This window comes from Heterodontus francisci, chromosome 28, assembly GCF_036365525.1.
Source record: "Heterodontus francisci isolate sHetFra1 chromosome 28, sHetFra1.hap1, whole genome shotgun sequence".
NCBI lineage: Eukaryota > Metazoa > Chordata > Chondrichthyes > Heterodontiformes > Heterodontidae > Heterodontus > Heterodontus francisci.
Window position 1 is genome coordinate 32,390,420 of NC_090398.1, and position 20,101 is coordinate 32,410,520.

Genomic DNA, 20,101 nt, shown 5'->3' on the forward strand with positions numbered 1-20,101 from the left:
GCAATTGACATTTTTTTAAGTGTTTAATCACCTTGTCTTTAATTATAGTCTCTAGCAATTTCCCTGCAAGAGAGGTTTAGCTAACTGGTCTATAATTCCCAGGTTTCCCTCTCTCACCTCTCAAAGAGTGATGTTGACTTGTCTCTCTCTGATATTTCCCTCAGGTGAACTGCTTTTGATCCACACTCACCTTTATCTGGTAAAGGCCAAAACTCTCTGAAACTATTCTCAAATTTGAAGTTGGTAAGAAGTCCTGAGATGTACTTGTTAAGATAATGCATCATTTAATTCAACATCACACAATAACAATTCTCACCAGTACTGTTACATCATCCAGGAGGCAGTGATACAGAGGTGAAGTTTAATAAAACATTTCCAAGTGGAAGTCATTATACAAATCCAGGTGAGTACAGGTAACAAGTCCGTTCATCGACCCCTCAGTTTCCTCAGGATGTTTCACAGGGTCTTGCACCTTTTCACGATCTCATGGTTTACAGTCTCAGGTGATTCCATTTGAAAATTCAGTCCACAGTAAGTACACAATGTTTAATTTCCATGGTAACACCAGTACCTGCTCCCATGCTGGTGCCAGAAACACATTAAGTTCAGGATCCTTAAACACTACAAATGCTCACGATCACCCAGACAGAACAGTGGGATTCCCGACTGGCACTTTCCCCATTTCTCCTCTCGCAGTGCTGACCCATCCTGGGTGCACCAGTTTCAGGAACCTCCCCAATAGGATACTCTCTGGGTGACCCCATACACTGGGTATTGGTATCTATTGGACGGTGGGATCTATCCAAGCTGAACAGAGCCTGTCTCCATCCTGAACACACACAGGTTCACTTCCCAGCAGGGTCACTGGGTACTGATACTGAGTGTGAACCCTGGATAATGTAATTCCCAAACCCAGGGATATTGAGTGTAATTACCAGTGTCCCACTGCAGCCCAGACTGAGCCCCACCCTGGACCCTTCCTGTCTGTACATTTCCCCAGTGCCCCATTGGGGAACATTCAGTCCCAGATATCCTGCAGAAGCAGCGCTGTGGGGCCGGGCGGCTGAGTCACGTGACCATGTTGCTGGGCCTCTGATGTCACAATGGGAGATGACACTCGCTCAGCTCGAACTAGAAACAGTGAAACAGCCAATAGGATTTAAACCTGGAGCGCGGCCAATTAAAGGGGAAGGACAGAAAATTGGTGAAAAATATTCATAAAAATAGACCAGAAATGTTTACAAATTGAAATGTTCACACATCTACAACCACATCCAGTCCGGGTCTTCTATCCTGCAGCGACTTCAGCAGCCTCTTTCCATTTGAACTGAATTGATTTCCCAACAACCTGAAACAGATTAAGATTAAGGATTAAATAGCAAATAGAGAGATTGAACAACAGTGTAAATACAGGGAGACTGGGATTAATATTTCAATAATAAATACTGAGATATTACTGATAAGAGTGACTGAATCACATTTATATTTTATTTATTACATTAAGCATTAACACAAACACTCACCAGATATGCTCCAGACTCCTACAGTTCAGTATGAGATGGTGGAGAGCGGGGAAAGACTGTTCTGTGAAGGAGTTTGATCTCAGATCCAGAAACGTCAATGAATGGTTTGTACTGTGAAGAGAGATGAGATCCTTGACACAAGAATCTGAGAGACCGACACGCCGTAGACTGGGGATCAGAGAGAGAAATAACAGGAATCAGTGTAAATCTCCACGGTTTATTAATAACACTATTACTGATATTAATAATAATGTTCACTATCCTATTATAAACATAATCTCACACAGTCTGGTACTTACTGTTCTACTCTGTAAAGGCAGCTGGTGAAGTATAATACTGGAGCTAATCTTTACTCAGTCGTAGATATATTTAGAGTTAAACATTACAAGCACACACCTCCTCACTCAACCATACACAGTTTCAATAAGTGTCTCTTTGTATGTGCTCAATTGAAACCACCTGAATCTTACCTACCTGAAGACTGGAGCAGCGGCAGGTGGGGACCTGTGAGGAACTGAATTGGAGAGGGACCTATGTAAAGAGACAGTGGGGCTCGAGGCCCTTACCTACCTGAAGACTGAAGCAGCGGCAGGTGGGGACCTGTGAGGAACTGAATTGGAGAGGGACCTAGGTAAAGAGACAGTGGAGCTCGAGGCCCTTACCTACCTGAAGACCGGAGCGGCGAAAAGAGGACCTGGGAGGAGGCGGATCCGGAGCGGGATTCAAGTCCCTTATTTACCTGGCAGGGCAGCTCGGCAACATGGAGTGCTCCTCCTGTGCAATGTTGGAAGTCAGGAACACTTCCAGTGTGAAGGAAGTGTCTCCAGCTGCAGCTACTCAAAATTCTCGTTTCGGATTTGGAGCGGTGGCTGGGAACAGTGTGGAGCATCCGCGAGGCTGAGATCATCGTGGATAGCAAGTACAGGGAGGTGGTCACACCGCAGGTAAAGACTGCTGAGGCAGAAAGGGAATGGGTGACTGCCAGGCAGAGTAGAAGAATTAAGCAGGTAGTGCAGGAGTCCCCTGGGTCCATCTCCCTCTCTAACAGATATTCCGCTTTGAATACTGTTGGAGGAGATAGTTTCTCAGGGGTGTGTAGCAAGAGACAAGTCTGTGGCACCACGGGTGGCTCGGCTGCACAGGATGGGAGGAAAAAGAGTAGGAGAGCTGCAGTGATAGGGGATTCTATCGTAAGGGGTACAGATAGGTGTTTCTGTGGCCACAAATGTGACTCCAATGATGGTATGTTGCCTCCCTGATGCTCGGGTCAAGGATGTCACAGAATGGCTGCAGGACATTCTGAAGGGCGAGGGTAGGACATTCTGAAGGGCGAGGGTAAACAGTCAGAGGTCATAGTTCACATTGGAACCAACAATACAGGTAGAAAGAGGGATGAGGTCCTGCAACAAGAAATTAGGGAGCTAGGTAGCAGATTAAAAAGCAGGGTCTCAAAGACTGTAATCTCTGAATTACTCCCGGTGCCACGTGCTGGTGAGTATCGGAATCCGAGGATAGAGCAGATGAATGCGTGGCTGAAGACGTGATGCAGGAGGGAGGGCTTTAGTTTCCTGGATCACTGGGTCTGTTTCTGGTGTAGGTGGGACCTGTACAAGTTGGATGGGTTGCACCTGAACTGGAACGGTACCAACATCCTTGCAGGGAGGTTTGCTGCTGCTGTTGGGAGTGGGGGTGGGGCGAGGGGGGGTGGTGTTTAACCTAATTTGGCAGGGGGATGGGATAAAGAGTGGAGTTACAGTAGGGGTGATGCTCAGTCAAATATAGAAGAGAAACTGAGTCAGTCTGGAAGGCAGAACAAATATAGACCTGTTGAGGCACAAGTAAAGGCTGGAATGCATCTATTTTAATGCAAGGAGTCTTACAAGTAAGGCAGATGGATTGAGGGTGTTGATTAACACATGGCAATATGATATTATTGCTATCACAGAGACATGGTTGAGGGAAGGGCAGGACTGGCAGCTCAATATTCCAGGGTATAGTAAAACAGGAGGTGGCATTGCACTGTCGATCAAGGAGTCAATTACTGTAGTAAGGAGGGATGATATCTTAGAAGGTTCCTCAAATCAGGCCATATGGGTAGAACTTAAAAACAAAAAGGGGGCAATCACTTGGCTGGGAGTGTACTACAGGCCTCCAAATAGTCAGGGAGAAATAGAGGAGCAGATATGTAGGCAAATCTCAGAGAGGTGTAAAATATTAAAGGACTAATAGTAGGGGATTTCAACTTCCTCAGTATTAACTGGGATGGTCTTAGTTCAAAAGGCTTAAAGGGGGCGGAATTCTTAAAATGTGTACAGGAGAGCTTTTTGAGCCAGTACGGGGGGTGGTACTGGACCTAATCCTAGGGAATGAAGCCAGACAAGTGGTAGAAATGTCAGTGGGGGACCATTTCGGGGATAGTGACCATAACTCTGTGAGGTTTAAGGTAGTTATGGAAAAGGACAAAGATGGACCAGAAATAAAGGTATTGAATTGGGGGAAGGCTGATTTCAATATGATAAAACAGGATCTGGCCAAAGTGGACTGGGAGCAGCTACTTATAGGAAAGTCTACATCAGACCAGTGGAAGTCATTCAAAAAGGAAATAGTGAGAGTTCAGGGCCAACATGTTCCCGTAAAGGTGAAGGGTAGGACCAATAAGTCCAGGGAACCCTGGATGTTAAGGGATATAGAGGATTGGATAAGGAAAGAAAAGTAGGCTTACGGCAGATACAGAACAGCGGAGGCCCTAGAGGAGTATAGGAAGTGTGGGGGCGGGGGGTACTTAAAAGAAATAATTAGGAGAGCGAAGAAGAGGCATGAAAAAACACTGGCAGGCAAGTTAAAAGAAAATCCTAAGGTGTTTAATAAGAATATTAAGGGCAAGAGGATAAGCAAGGAAAGAGCAGGGCCCATTAGGGACCAAAGTGACAATCTGTGTGTGGAGCTGGAGAACATAGGTGAGGTTTTAAATGATTACTTTTCATCTGTGTTCACCATGGAGAAGGACGATGTAGGTGTAGAGATCAGGGAGGGGGATTGTGATATACTCGAACAAAGTAGCACTGAAAGGGAGGAGGTATTAATGGTTTTAACGGGCTTAAAAGTGGATAAATCCCCAGGCCCAGATGAGATGTATCCCAGGCTGTTATGTAAGGCAAAGGAAAAGATAGCAGGGGCTCTGACACAAATTTTCAAATCCTCTCTGTCCACAGGAGAGGTGCCAGAGGACTGGAGGACAGCGAATGTGTTACCATTATGCAAGAAGGGTAGCAGGGATAAATCAGGTAATTACAGGCCAGTGAGTCTAACATTAGTGGTAGGGAAACTATTGGAAAAAATTCTGAGGGACAGGATTAATCTCCAATTGGAGAGGCAGGGATTAATCAGGGATAGTCAGCTCGGCTTTGCCAGGGGGAGATCATGCCTACCAAACTTGATTGAATTTTTCGAGGAGTTGACTAAATGTGTAGATGAGGGTAATGCAGTTGATGTAGTCTACATGGGCTTCAGTAAGGCTTTTGATAAGGTCCCGCATGGGAGATTGGTTAAGAAGGTAAGAGCCCATGGGATCCAGGGCAAATTGGCAAACTGGATCCAAAATTGGTTTAGTGGCAGGAAGCAGAAGGGGATGGTGAAGGGTTGTTTTTGCGATTGGAAGCCTGTGACCAGTGGTGTGCCGCAGGGGTCGGTGCTGGGACTCTTGCTGTTTGTAGTGTACATTAATGATTTTGACGTCAATCTAAGAGGTATGATCAGTAAGTTTGCAGATGACACAAAAATTGGTGGTGTCGTAAATAGTGAGGAGGAAAGCCTGAGATTACAGGATGATATAGATGTGCTGGGGCAGAGCAGTGGCAAATGGAATTTAACGCTGAGAGGTGTGAGGTGATGCATTTTGGGAGGACTAACAATGCATGAGAATATACAATGGGTTGTCGGTCGGACCCTAGGAAGTACAGAGGGTCAGAGGGGCCTTGGTGTACTTGTGCATAGATCACTGAAGGCAGCAGCACAGGTAGATAAGGTGGCTGGAAGGCAGATGAGATACTTACCTTTATTAGTCGAGGCATAAAATATAAGAGCAGGGAGGTTATGTTGGAGCTGTATAAAACGCAAGTTAGGCCACAGATGGAATACTGATCACATTATAGGAACGATGTGATTACACTGGAGAATGCGCAGAGGAGATTCACCAGATGTTGTCTGGGCTGGAGCAAATCAGCTATGAAGAGAGACTGGAGAAGGCTGAGGGGGGACCTGATTGAGGTATACAAAATTATGAGGGGCATAGATAGGGTAGATAGTAAGAAACTTTTTCCCTTAGCGGAGGGGTCAATAACCAGGGGGCATAGATTTAGGGTAAGGGGCAGGAGGTTTAGAGGGGATGTAAGGAAACATTTTTCACCTAGAAGGTGGTTGGAATCTGGAACACACTGCCTGAAGGGGAGGTAGAGGCAGGAACCCTCAATATTTAAGAAGCATTCAGATGAGCACTTGAAACGCCATAACATACAAAGCTACAGGCCAAGTGCTGGAAAATGGAATTAGAATAGATAGGTGCTTGATGGCTGGCACAGACATGATGGGCTGAAGGGCCTGTTTCTGTGCTGTATAATGCTATGACTCTCTTTGACCACCGCCCACATATTAAACGCCATTAATATACAATTAACAGATTCCCTTCATTCAATTTCAACAAAAAAATCAAATCAAAAACCTCCAGACTGTTAACTAAGGTAGACGCCCATGGAGTTGAGGGCAAATTATTGACATGGTTTGGAAGTTGGTTGAGTGGTAGGTGACAGAGAGTGGGGATAATGGGTAAGTACTCTGATTGGCAGGATGTGACTAGTGGTGTCCTGCAGGGATCTGTGTTGGGGCCTCAATTATTCACATTATTCATTAACTACTTGGATGATGGGATAGTGAGTCATATATCCAAATTTGCTGATGATGCAAAGTTAGGCAGAGTGGGCAAAACTGTGGCAGATGGATTTCAATGTGGGCAAGTGTGAGGTTATCCATTTTGGACCAAAAAAGGATAGAGCAGGGTACTTTCTAAATGTGAAGAGGTAAGTACAGTGGATGTCCAAAGAGACTTGGCGGTTCAGATGCATAGATCTTTAAAATGCCATGAGCATTGCAGAAAATAATCAAAAAGGCTAATGGAATGCTAGCCTCTATATCTAGAGGATTGGAGTGTAAAGACACAGTGGTTATGCTGCAGCTGTACAAAACACTGGTGAGACCCCACTTGGAGCACTGGGAGCAGTTCTGGGTACCACACCTTAGGAAGGATATATTGGCCTTGGAGGGAGTGCAACGTAGGTTTACAAGAATGATACCTGGACTACAGGGGTTATGTTACGAGCAGAGATTACACAAATTAGGCCTGTTTTTGCGAGAATTTAGAAGGTTAAGGGGTGATCTGATTGAAGTCTTCAAGATATTAACAGGAAAAGACAGGCTCGGTAAAGATAAACTATTTCCACTGGTTGGAGATTCTGAAGGGAGAATAGTCTAAAAATTAGGGCCAGACCGTTCAGGAGTGATGTTAGGAAGCACCTCTTCACGCAAAGGGTGGTAGTGGTTTGGAACTTTCTCCCACAAACAGCAGTTGAAACTAGAACAGTTATTAATTTTAAATCTGAGATAGATTTTTGTTAAGCAAAGCTATTAAGGGATATGGGTCGAAGGCAGGTATATGGAGTTAGGCCGCGGGTCAGCCATGATCTCATTGAATGGTGGGACAGGCTCGAGGGGCTGAATGGCCTACTCCTATTCCTATCTTCCTATGTTCCTATATATTCTGTAAAAAGCATTACATTATGAAATCCTCAAGGACCACTAACAATTTCTTCATTCAAGAATTTCCTTTTGTAAATAAGACAGTTGATGACTTGCATCTACCCATTTAATTTTAGAGATTTCCTTTCTCTCCGGCATTTCTTTCAAGCCAGCAAGGTCGATCTGCAACCTTTTCTGACGCTTTGTTGTAACATGTGCATTATCCAACAATGAACAATTATCTGCAAAACATTCAATGAGTATGTGATCTTCAGTAAACCCCTTGTATAGAATCTCACTTACAATATTTGACAAATAGAATCCCATATCCACTGTCTCCACAAGGGCCAGTGTGTCAATCAGTTGAAGTACTTTTAACAACCCTTTTTATTTTCTTAGCTTCCCAAGCTGAAGGACAGTATCTCCCATTTTCACCCATCAGTAATATTATGAAACCAGCTGCACTAGAATACCCATCAGGAAGATTAGCATGTGAACCATCGCTAAAAATGACTAGTTTCATGTTCTTTGGGTCACTTTGGGATGGGAACTTAAGCACACATGTATTCAGATTTAATCAATTTAATTATAGAATGTTTTAAGGGTAAATAAAACATTCTCGACTTTAGGGTGTTTCATTGTAACACTTCACTCCAACACATAAAAATTAGTCTCTGGTCTTGTCTGACGGCCCAAACAGTTCAACTGACCAATCAAGTTTCACAATTGTTCTGTCTCTTCTTCAGATATAACATCATCTTTCTGTGATGTCCGAGTACGATTAACTGGGAGGGGAGTAACACCCACTAAATAGGATTGTTGATTCAAAATTATTTCAGACCTACTCTGCTTAATATCTAAACCAATATATTTCAAAATTCCACAAGACTGACTCCCTGTTTTAAATTCTATTCTAATGTTATTAATAACACCTTTCTCAAATTCCGCAGTATCACCACATCAGAAATCAACATGTATCATAAAGATGTCTGAAATTTTCCCTTTATGATACCAATAAAACTTTGCGGGATCTGTTTTGAGTTGAACTATTTCAGCAAAACAGATCTCACCGTAAAATACCACACGTTGGAAGCATCATTCAGGCCATACGTGCATTTGTTTAGTTTTCATAGTTTCCCTTCTGCATCCACTGTCTCTTTGCGAAGTTTCAGAAACACACCTCTCTGAAAGGTATCGCCCTGCAGAAATGCAGCTTTCAGGTCAATTGATCTCCACTCCCATGAATATGTGACCAAAAGAGCTAAAACGATTTTCAAGATTACTTTTCCAGCTGTGGGAGAGCCCACTCCAACATCTGTATCACCCGGTCATTCTTCAAACCGCCCAGCAACCAGCCTGGCTTTAGCCTTATCAGTCCCATCTACAAGGACCTTTTCAGTACAAATCCACCCATGTGACAAGGCTGCTTGCCCCTGATCTGGTATCAGAGTAAACTCCGACTGTCTCCAACTATCTAATTCCCTTTGTTTTACTTCTCTTAATAGTTTATCCTCAAGTTTATTGGCAACCAATAAAACTTCGCAAACATGAGGACTTCTGCTTCTAGTTCTGTTCAGAGACTGTTCTGTGACTTTAATTTCATTGTGTAATCTATTCAAGTTACAGCCTCTACTTGCACTTTTATATCTGTCGGGCCAATTAGTGTGAGATCTCCCTCTTACACTATCGAGGCTCTTTCTCCAGTACCTGATTTTTTCTGATACAAGGGTCTCCTCCAGATCCACTATCAGAACGTGCACTGTGCTTTCATACCCTCCACTCTTTCATCCCATTCTACCAGTCCACACTTCTTGACCATAATCCTGCACATTAAACAATATTTAAATTTGCCAGTAGCTTTTCCTGCACGTCCCACAATTATCATATTCCTGCATTAACTTGACCCCTCTGGAATATGTGTCACCCAAGTTTCTGAGCAATTGGTCTTTGGATGTGATAGCTCTGTTCTGTGTGTCATGATCACTCACAGTACCACTAACACACTGCTGCCACAGTCCTTCCCTGGTGGAGGGAGTGAATGTTTAAGGTGGTGAATGCGTGTTAATCAAGTGGGCTGCCTTATCCTGGATGTTGTTGAGCTTCCTGAGTGTTGTTGGAGCTGCCCTCATCCAGGCAAATAGACAGCATTCCATCACACTCTTGATTTGTGCCTTGTAGGTGGTAGACAGGTTTTGGGGAGTCAGGGGGAGGACTACTCACTGTAGAATTTCCAGCCTCTGACCTGCTCTTGTAGACACAGTATTTATACTGCTGCTCCAGTTCAGTTTCTGGTCAATGGTAACCCCCAGGATGTTGAAACTGTGGGATCCAGCGATGTTAATGCCATTGAATGTCAAGGGGAGATGGTTAGATTCTCTCTTGTTGGAGATGGGCATTGCCTGGCACTTGTTTAGCATGAATGTTACTTAGCATTTATCAGCCCAAGCCTGGATGTTGTCCGGGTCTTGCCTCATGGGGACATGGACTGCTTCAGTATCTGAGGAGTTGAGAATGGTAGATGGAGTATAATGTAGGGAAGTGTAAAGTTATTCACTTTGGTAGTAAAAATAGAAAAGCAGAGTGTTTTTTAAATGGTGTGAAACTTGTAAGTGTTGATGCTCAATGAGACTTGGGTGTGCTTGAATGTAGAAAGTTAGCACGCAGGTACAGCAAGAAAGTCGGAAAGCAAATGGCATGTTGGCCTTTATTGCAAGGGGATTGGAGTACAGGAATAAAGAAGTCTTGCTACAATTGTACAGAGTTTTGGTGAGACCACATCTGGAAATGCTGTGTACAGTTTTAGTCTCCACATTTAAGAAAGGATATACTTGCATTGGAGGCGGTACAGCGAAGGTTCACTAGACTGGTCCCTGGGATGAGGGGGTTGTCCTATGATGAGAGGCTGAGTAAATTGGCCCATACTCTATGGAGTTTAGAAGAATGAGAGGCAATCTCACGGAAACAGACAACATTCTGAAGGGACTGGATAGAGTAAACACAGAGATTGTTTCCACTGGTTGGGGAATCAAAAACAAGGGGCACAGCCTCAGGATTAGTGGCTGATCAGTTAGGACTGAGAAGAGGAAAAATTACTTCACTCAAAGGGTTGAGAATCTTCAGAATTCTCTACCCCAGAGGGTTGTGAATGCTCTATTGTTGAATACATTTAAGGCTGAGATAGAGAGATTTTCGGTCTCTCAGGGAATCAAGGGATATGACGAGCGGGTGGGAAAGTGAAGTTGAAGCTTAAGATTAGCCATGATCGTACTGAATGGTGGAGCAGGCTCGATGGGCCAAATGGTCTACTCCTGCTCCAATTTCTTGTGTTCTTGTGGCATTGTACATTGTACAATCATCACCGAACATCCTCACTTCTGACTTTATGACGGAAGGAAGGTCATTGATGAAGCAGCTGAAGATGGTTGAGCCGAGGGCACTACTCTGAGGAACTCCTGCAGTGATGTCCTGGAACTGAGATTATTGACCTCCAATAACCACAACTAAAGGCTGGCTCGGGTATAAAATTAAAACCGAACCCGGGCCCGACCCGACCACAGCCAACCCAAAGCCGACCCCTTTATTTTTTCTTGCGCCCGACCCGACCCAACATGCACCTCCATCATCTGTTCCAGCAGCTGGAGTTGTGGAGAATCATTGGTAAGCCTGATCCTGCGACTTCCCAGAAGCAATGTTCAGCCTGAGCCGACCTGAGCCCCGAATGCTGGACTTGGAATTTTGACCCGACACGATCTGAACCTAACACATGGTGTCAGGTCTCGTCAGGTTCGGGCTGGGTAGCCAGACTTTAACCACAACCATTAACCTTTGTGCTAGGTGTGACAACAATGTTATGAAGGTGCTTCCATTTTAAAAATATTTTTTGAGGACTCGTGTTCAAAAGACTGTGGAAATACCCGAGGAGATGCTTGACTTTTGTTTTAAAAAGGGTCATTGGAAGGACACTTGAGACTTTGTTTAAAAAAACACTTACTGGAAGTCACATGTCTTCAACTAAGTGAACACCAGAGGCCTTGCTGACTATTGAAGTTGTTTACAGAGAAGTCACATGTCTAGATGTTAGGAGTTGGTTTCATTTTGAACTGTTTGAATGGACAGCTGGGGTGTCAGCCTGCTAAGAGACGTCACCAGTTCATCCTGTTCCACTTCTTTGAGAACTCTGAGAATCCAGCGTGGGAACTGGAGAAACTGATGCAGCATTTCTCCTGAGAAGTTTCTGCAAGACCTTCTCTTCACATCTCCTGAACGAACTGCTTCTGAAAAGATCCCAATGACAAATGCATGTGTCTAGTGACCCCCGTCTACATGGATCTAGACCAATTGGAATATTCCATATCATATCCTTTTTCTCCAAGAATGAACAAGTACTTGGCCAAAGTATTTTTTTCTGTTTTTTTGTAAAGTTGATCTCTGCAGAGAAAGCATCTTTATTTTTCCTTTAACTGGTGTGTGTGTGTGTGTTGGGTTATTTCGAAGGGAATATATTTATACTTTCATATTTCAACCTGTGTGTTAATAAGCTTTGTATCTTTATGAAATGAGTCTTGTTTTATAATAAATTAATAATTTTGTTTATTATTAAAGGAACTTGGTTGGTAGATTTTTATTCAGAAACTAAAGTAGATGAAGTATATAATTGGCTGTATCAGTAACTGGGTAAAACATTTAAATATATGTTGTGACCTGTGGAGAAGTGGAACTAGAGAAAGACAGTGCACTCCTCCATCCTCGGTCATAACACCAACCAGTGGAGAGTTTTCCCTCTGATTCCCACTAACTTCAATTTGCCTCGGGCTCCTTGATGTCCCACTCAGTCAAATGCTGCCTCGATATCAAGGGCAATCACTTTCACCTCACCTGGTCGTATGGTTCAGATTCCGAGAACATCGGAGGGCAATCAAAGCCCAACAATTTACACTTGTTTTCAGCCATTTCTGATAATTGCTGTTAGGATTGTAGTTTTTTTGTCTGTTTTTTCCCCAGAATGTCTCCTGCATGCGCAGAGCATGTGCAGAGCGATCGACGACGTCATCACTGCGTCCACACATTTGCCAGCTTGCCAGTATGGGTCCATGTACGCCCCCGTCAACGTCGCTACGTAATGATGACCGAGTGTTGCTTCACCCCTCAATGGCTGCGATCGCAATCTCCATCCCTCCAACAGTACCCCGCACCCTCCCGCTATCTGCACCTCAGTTACCTCTTTTTGTCCCTGCTCTCTCCTGCACCCACCTGCACCCACCTGCTTGCCGCTCCCAACTCTTTGCCACTTCATCCCACCTCGCTGCAAGCAACCTGGTGGCTCCCCCCCCCACCACTTCTTTGGGATGCGAGGCAGGGAGCGAGCAGCGGGAGGAACAACTAGCGGACGGGTGCAGGAGAGAATGGTGAAATGGAGTGACGAGCAGTCGGGAGCAGTGCGATGTTCGGTGTGGGAGGGCGCGGGTAAGAGAAGTGGTGATTGTGGGAGGGAGTGGGGTATGGTTGTGGGTGGAGGCGGTAATCGTGGATTTAGTTTTTTTTGTGTTAAATTGTGCAGCGCCATTTTTACTACTAGTAGCTGCCTGAGACGTCGCAGACAGTGACATTTCTGTCTATGAGGCGACATTTGCACATGTGCCCATACTGCGCCACCTAGTGGTTGCGTTGTCAGCAAACACAGCCTTTTTTCATAGCCTTGGACCTTCACCTTGAGGCGACCATTCTCTGTTACCATATTCTACTCTGGAAATCCAATTGGTGAAGAATATTACTGGAGCTAATCTTTACTCAGGCTTCCATTAATTTACAGAGTTAAGCATTACATGCATACACATCCCCACTCAACCACACTACAGTTTAAATAAGTGCCTCTGTATATGTGCTCAAGTGAAATCCCAGTTAATGCCCACAACCTGCATACAATTAAACACAATTAATATACAGTTAGCACTTACTGCAGTTCCTGTATTTTACTGTCTGGGTTCCTCAGAACTGCAGACAGTAGTTTCACTCCTGAATCTCCTAGTTTATTATCGCTCAGGTTCAGATCAATCAGTGACCGGTTTGTACTGAGAGTGAAGGCGAAGTCCTCGATACAAGAAGCTGTGAGTTCGTTATTATAAAGCCTGGGATCAGAGAGAGAGAGAAATAACTGGAATCAGAGTAAATACCAGTGTTAATTAAGAACACTATTGCTGATACTAATAATAATGTTTATTGATAACACTATTATTGATACTAATAATAACATGCAGTGTTAGACATCCAGTTATTATAGACACAATCTCTCACAGTCTGGTACTTACTCCAGTGTCTCTATTTTACAGTCCGGGTTCCTCAAAGCCTCAGACAGTAATTTCACTCCTGAATCTCCCAGTTTATTATCACTCAGGTCCAGAAACGTCAGTGATCGGTTTATACTGAGAGCGGAGGCGAGATCCCCAGCACATGAATCCGAGATATTGTTTTTGCCCAGCCTGGGATCAAAGATGGAGAAGTAACAGGAATCAGAGTAAATCCACATTGTTTCTTGGTAACACCATGACTGATATTAATAACGTGCAGTGCTTAGCAATAACACTATTACTGATATTAATAATAATACACTGTTTATTAATAACACTATTACTGATATTAATAGTAACGTACAGTGTCAGATACCCAGTTATTATAAACACAATCTCACACAGTCTGGTACTTACCACAGTTTCTGTATTTTACAGTCCGGGTTCCTCAAAGCCACAGACAGTAGTTTCACTCCTGAATCTCCCAGATTATTGGAATCCAGTCTAAACACAAACAGACAGAGAGAGAGAAACAAACTGAATCAAACCCTGGACCTGATACAATTCACTTTCTGTTTAATGTTACAAGAAACACTGAAAAAGACTTGAGGCAATTAACAACCAGATTTTCCTGTCACTGACAATGAATCTCACACTGTAGAACTCCTCATATATTCAGGAGCTGTCAATAAAAATCAAAGAGAGATGTAACAATGTAGAAATGAGCAGAACGGCATGGCACTATGCTTGATGGGAAATGTAGCCAAGTTAGGAATAGTAGCTTTGCTGAGCTTTGATAGTATGATTTAAGTTTGTAGAAACCGCAATGAAATAGTTAAAAGTAAATGCTGATGATGTGAAGTTGTAGACTAGCCTACGCCAGTAGTTATAAGGACATCTGTTCCTTTATGGCATGATTGTGTAACTCTGTAGAAACAGTGATAACAGGACGCAACTTGTAGCTAATATACAAGTTGAAAGTATAGCCACATATTCTTACAAAATGGAGTATTTACCCAAGGCATTGTGGGACAAGTTAGTTAGCTGGCAGTTTTGAGCCTGGTACTGCTCAGCACCGACGATCTGCCTGACAATGAGGGCCCCTCTTATCAGTGTAACTGCGGACTGTATGAAACACTCACGAATACAACTTGATAAAGATTACAGGATCACAGGACTCATGACAATTGTGGGAATCGAAACCAGAATGTTGTTTCTAACTCTTCTGCCGTTGCTAATTATCTTGATTATCTGTTTTCTTTTATCTTGCTGATGCAAAACAATATTATGTTAGTAACAAGTATGTATTGAGAATAGAGGGTATTGTTAACCTCAGTAACAGATGTACTGCATTGTTATCACTTGGTTGAAAGTTAAATTGTACCGCACTGATTGGTTAAACAAGGGGGTGTAGCACGAATCTTAATGTATAAACAGTAGTATCTGTATCACGAACAACACTTACTCTGGTGGACCCGACAGACTCTGTTGGAGTCAGTGCCGCTGTATCAGAGTAAGTCCGCCGGCTAATGCGCAAATAAAGATAAATTGATTTTACCTACACATCCGACTCGGTATATTTACTGAACCAGACTGAAGGCAAAAAGAACTCAGATTAACAACAGGACAGAAGGTAAGTGATAGGTTGGTGAGTATTAGTGTGTTTTTGTCTCTCTAAGTGACAGCATTTGAATAAAGTATTACTTGGGGAAATAAATCTATTACTTCAGTAAATTAATGAGATAAATCAATCAATTAATACATTTATTATTGTTTTAAAAGACCTAATTACATTTATTCATGTTATCAATAAGCAAATTAATTATAAAAGATTAGAGATGACAGGGCAGGCTACGTGTTGGGACTGTAGGATGTGGGAGCTTGAGGATAGTGAGACTGTCCTGCATTCCCACACCAGCAGGAAATGTCTCCATCTTCAGTCCTTCCAGCTCAGAGTCAATGGGCTGGAATGTGAGTTAGAGACATTCCCAAACATAAGGGAGGGGGAGGAATTTCTTCACAGTTTTATCCAGAACACACTCACAGCTCAGAGAAAATCACAGGTTCAAGAACAGCATTGTTAGGGAGCAGCATGGTGAGGACTTATGAGAGGTTGAGAAGGAGGTTCCTCAAACACAGGTCATGTCCAAAAGGTACAATGTACTTGTTACCTGTGAGGACAAGAAGAAAGACTGTGGGGAGGACAGTCACAATATAGACCAAGGTACTGTTGCTCAGAAGACTGTCAAAGGGGAAAGAGAAGAATAGAATGTGGTAGTGATAAGGGTTTCTATAATTAGAGGGATGGATAGTGTCCTCTGCAGACATGAATGAGAATCCTGTCGGACGCGTTGTCTACAAGGTGTCAGGGTAAGGGATATCTTATGGTGACAGGAGAGCAATTTGGAAGGGGAGGGAATAATCCAGTTGTCGTGGTCGATGTCGGAACAAACGACATATGTAGGAACCGGGAGGAGATCCTGCTGAGGGAATATCAGGTGTTAGGAGCTAAATTAAAAAGCAGGATCTCAAGGGCAATAATCACTGGATTATTTCCCAAGCCACATGTAAATTGGCAAAGAAACAGTCAGATCAGGAGAATTAAAGTGTGGCTAAAGAACTGGTGTGGGAAAGAGGGGTTCCTTTAACTGAAACACTGGCACCGGTACTGGCACAGGAAGGAGTTATACTGAGTTTACAGACTCCACCTGAACCGGGATGGGACCTGTGTCCTAGTGGAAAGGGTAAATAGGTAAAGGCTTTAAACTAATAAGACAGGGCAGGGTGGGGGATGGGGGGGGGGGGGGGGGGGAAGATGGGGAGGGATGAAGAGAAAATGAAATCAGCCTGAACAGAAATAATACAGGAAAAAAAAAATAAGTGAGGGCTTCGATGGAAAGGAGGTAAATTGAATTGTGGAGCATGATTGTAAAAAGATGGTAAAAAAATAAAGTAAGAGGAACTGCTATTATAAATGAGTTAAACTTTTCATACAGCAATACACACAGTGTCTGTAATAAAACAGGGGAACTGGAGGCAATACTACATTGTGAGGAACCATATTAGGGATTACTGAGACATAGCTATGGAAAAATCTGGACTGAGCATTAAACATTGCAGGATATAAACTACTTAGAAAAGATAGAGAGGAAATTGGGGAGGTGGAGTAGCTGTACTTAATACTGAAAACAATGGCAGTAGCAAAAAGTGACATGGACATCAGCAAGACAGAAAGCTAGTCTAATGATAGCCATGAAACCATTGTCGATTGTTGCAAAAACCCATCTGGTTCACGAATGTCCTTGAGGGAAGGAAATCTGCTGTCCTTACCTGGTCTGGCCTACATGTGACTCCAGACCCACAGCAATGTGGTTGACTCTTAAATGCACTGAAATGGCCTAGCAAGCCACTCAGTTGTATCTGACTGCTACGAAGTCAATAAAAATGAAACCAGACGGACCACCCTGCATCGATGTAGGCAGCAGAAACGACGACAAACCCAGCCCTGTCGACCCTGAAAAGTCCTCCTTTACTAACATCTGGGAGCTTGTGCCAAAGTTGGGAGAGCTGTCCCACAGACTAGTCAAGCAACAGCCTGACATAGTCATACTCATGGAATCATACTTTGCAGGCAATGTCCCAGACACTGCCATCACCATCCCCTGTCCCACCGGCAGGACAGACCCAGCAGAGGTGGCGGCACAGTGGTACACAGTCGGGAGTTGCCGTGGGAATCCTCATCATCGACTCTGGACCCCATGAAGTCTCATGGCGTGAGGTCAAACATGGGCAAGGTAACCTCCTACTGATTACCACCTACCGCCCTCCCTCAGCTGATGAGTCAGTACTCCCCCATGTTGAACAGCACTTGGAGGAAGCACTGAGGGTGGCAATGGCACAAAATGTACTCTTGGTGGGGGACTGAAATGAGCTCCCACATGGGAGATCACAGCGGCTCTGATGTGCGTGGCCCGCATTTTCCACCCACTGCCAGGAGTAGCGGCTAGTCTTAAAATCCAGCTCAATAAGTTGAGGGGGGAAGTGAAGAGCAAAGAGCATTAGACTGGAAAAGAGAGAATCTGAAAATGGACTGGCAGTTAATGTAAAAGGGAACCCAAAAATCTTCTAACGGCATGTAAATAGTAAGAAACACAGAAAAAGTACAGCACAGAAAGAGGCCATTCGGCCCATCGTGTGTGTGCTGGCCAAACGAGCTATCCACCCAAACTAATCCCACCTTCCAGCCCCTGCTCCATAGCCCCACAGGTTACAGCACCCTCGGTACATGTCCAGGTACCATTTAAAAGAATTCAGAGTTTCTGCCTCCACCACCATTCCTGACAGTGAATTCCAGACACCCACCACCCTCTGGATGAAAAGGTTTCCCCTCATATTCCCTCTAATCCTTCTACCAATCACCTTAAGGGCTTATGGGGATAGTAAGAAGTGGGGTGAGGCCTGTTAGCGTCAAAGAGGCTGATATATGCTTCGAGGGGCAGGGCAAGGCGAGAACATGAAATGAGTGTTTTGTATCGGTGTTTAACAAGGAAGTGGAATCTGACAAAATACCGGTCGAAGTGGAGATGGTAGGGGTAATGGATGGGGTGAAAATAGGCAGGATGTACTGGAAAAGCCGGCTCTGCTTAGAGTGCATATGTCACCTGGTCTGGATGTCTTGCATCCAGGTTGCTTAAAGAAATGGGGGTGGAGATATGGAAGGGCTTGTCATAAACTTCCAATCTTCCCTAGATGCGGGGGAGGTGCTAGAGGATTGGAGAGTGACAAATGTGACACCCTTGTTCAAGAAAGTTTGTAAGAACATGCATAGTAGTTTAGTTTAGTTTAGAGATACAGCACTGAAACAGGCCCTTCGGCCCACCGAGTCTGTGCCGACCATCAACCACCCATTTCTACTAATCCTACACTAATTCCATATTCCTACCACATCCCCACCTGTCCCTATATTTCCCGACCACCTACCTATACTAGGGGCAATTGCTAATGGCCAATTAACCTATCAACCTGCAAGTCTTTGGCATGTGGGAGGAAACCGGAGCACCCGGAGGAAACCCACGCAGACACAGGGAGAACTTGCAAACTCCACACAGGCAGTACCCAGGATTGAACCCGGGTCGCTGGACCAGTAATTACAGACCAGTCGGTTTAACTGTGTTGGGTAAGATTTTGGAACCAATGATTAGGGAAAAATTAACAGATATTTGGAGAGGTTTGAGTTAATTAAGGAGAGTCAGTACAGATTTGTAAAAGGCAGATCATGTTTGACTAATCTAACTGAATGTTTTTAATGATGTAAGAGAAGGTGGACATTCTCTATTTGGATTTTAAAATAGCTTTTGACAAAGTACCACATAAAAGGCTGGTTAAAAAAAACAAAGTGACTCCTGACAATGCAGCGGCCGCTGATGTCAGAGTGTGCCAAATTGCGCACATGTGCAGCTACATCTTGCCAGGACTAAGTGGCGCATGCGCAGGATGATGTCACCGTGCAGCACTGATGTCATCGCGTATCTGTGCCTGGTCCATCGTCAGCCATGCGCGATAAAGCGTCATCAGGTATCCAGCCCCCCACTCGGCTAGAGGAAGCGGCTGAGTAGTAGACTTTGAGGCTGGAGTTCTCCCCCCTCAGCCACTCACTCCAGACCTCGCTGCTCCCCACCCCCACAACCGGATTTTCCTGGCCGATTGTTACTCGTTTCGCGCCACCCCACTCTCCGGCTGCTTGCTCGCCACATCCCCCGGCGCCCCTCCCCCACCCCCAACTCCAGCCACTAACTCTAGACAATACCGCTTCCCTCCTCTCGGCTACTTGCTCCTACTGATCAAACGTGGCAGCCAGCGGCCAAGGGGAGGGAAGCGGCGTGGTCTAGAGTTAGCGGCTGGAGGGCGGGGAAATGCAGGGAGCGAGCAGCCAGAGCGGGGTGCCGAGGAGCAGGAAACAATCGGCCAGGGGAGTGGGGGGGGGTGGCGGGTGCGGGGAGCAGCGAGGTCTGGAGGAAAAAGCTGATGGGGGGGGGGGTGGGGGGCGGGGAAAGCAGCCGGTGGGGAGGAGGGGAGAAAGCGAGTTGCCGAGGGGTGAGAGTGTGGCCAGTGGGGTGGGAGCCAGTAGCTGCGTTCAGATGAAATCAGTCCTGGTCAGCCATGTAAACGAATCACAATAACAAATTGGCAGCACATATTACACTCTGCCCGATTTTCTTTTCCATCGATCGGGGAGCCAATTCACTATCTTTCAATGGAAATTCAATTATGAAATTCCTTTTGTATTTGATGCGATTACTGGAATATGAAATGGATCTGAGGATTACAGTTAGTATCCTGTAACTACATAGCATATTACTGGGCTATCATCCAACTTAATGTAAGGTTAGTTTGCTCGAATGATCTCGTCATAGCGTTTCCTGTGATAAATTGAGCAGGGCCGTCTTTAATCCTGGCAGCTGCCTGAACTTCGCAGACACTGACATTCCAGTTGAAGAGGCTGCAATT

At 44.5% G+C, this 20,101-nt stretch overlaps 1 protein-coding gene across 1 annotated transcript; it reads right to left on the reverse strand.

Annotated features, from left to right (window-relative positions):
- Positions 1 to 283: 283 nt before the first annotated feature.
- Positions 284 to 19,116, reverse strand: LOC137345194 (NACHT, LRR and PYD domains-containing protein 3-like). The gene is made up of 7 exons (XM_068008657.1): positions 19,063 to 19,116; positions 14,760 to 14,863; positions 14,012 to 14,131; positions 13,616 to 13,786; positions 13,265 to 13,435; positions 1,524 to 1,691; positions 284 to 1,348 (listed from the first exon to the last, which is right to left on the reverse strand). The coding sequence occupies exons 1-7, from the start codon at positions 19,114 to 19,116 to the stop codon at positions 1,255 to 1,257; spliced, it is 882 nt and encodes a 293-aa protein (XP_067864758.1). The 3' UTR covers positions 284 to 1,254.
- Between the last annotated feature and the right edge of the window lie 985 nt (positions 19,117 to 20,101).

Coding starts and splice junctions, on each gene's coding strand:
- LOC137345194 (XM_068008657.1), bottom strand. CDS start 19,116: ATGACATCAGTGCTGCACGGTGACATCATCCTGCGCATGCGCCACTTA. Junction 14,132..14,759: donor GTCATGAGTCCTGTGATCCT/GTAATCTTTATC, acceptor GGTTTGATTCAG/TTTGTTTCTCTCTCTCTGTC. Junction 13,787..14,011: donor TGTAAAATACAGAAACTGTG/GTAAGTACCAGA, acceptor CTTTGATCCCAG/GCTGGGCAAAAACAATATCT.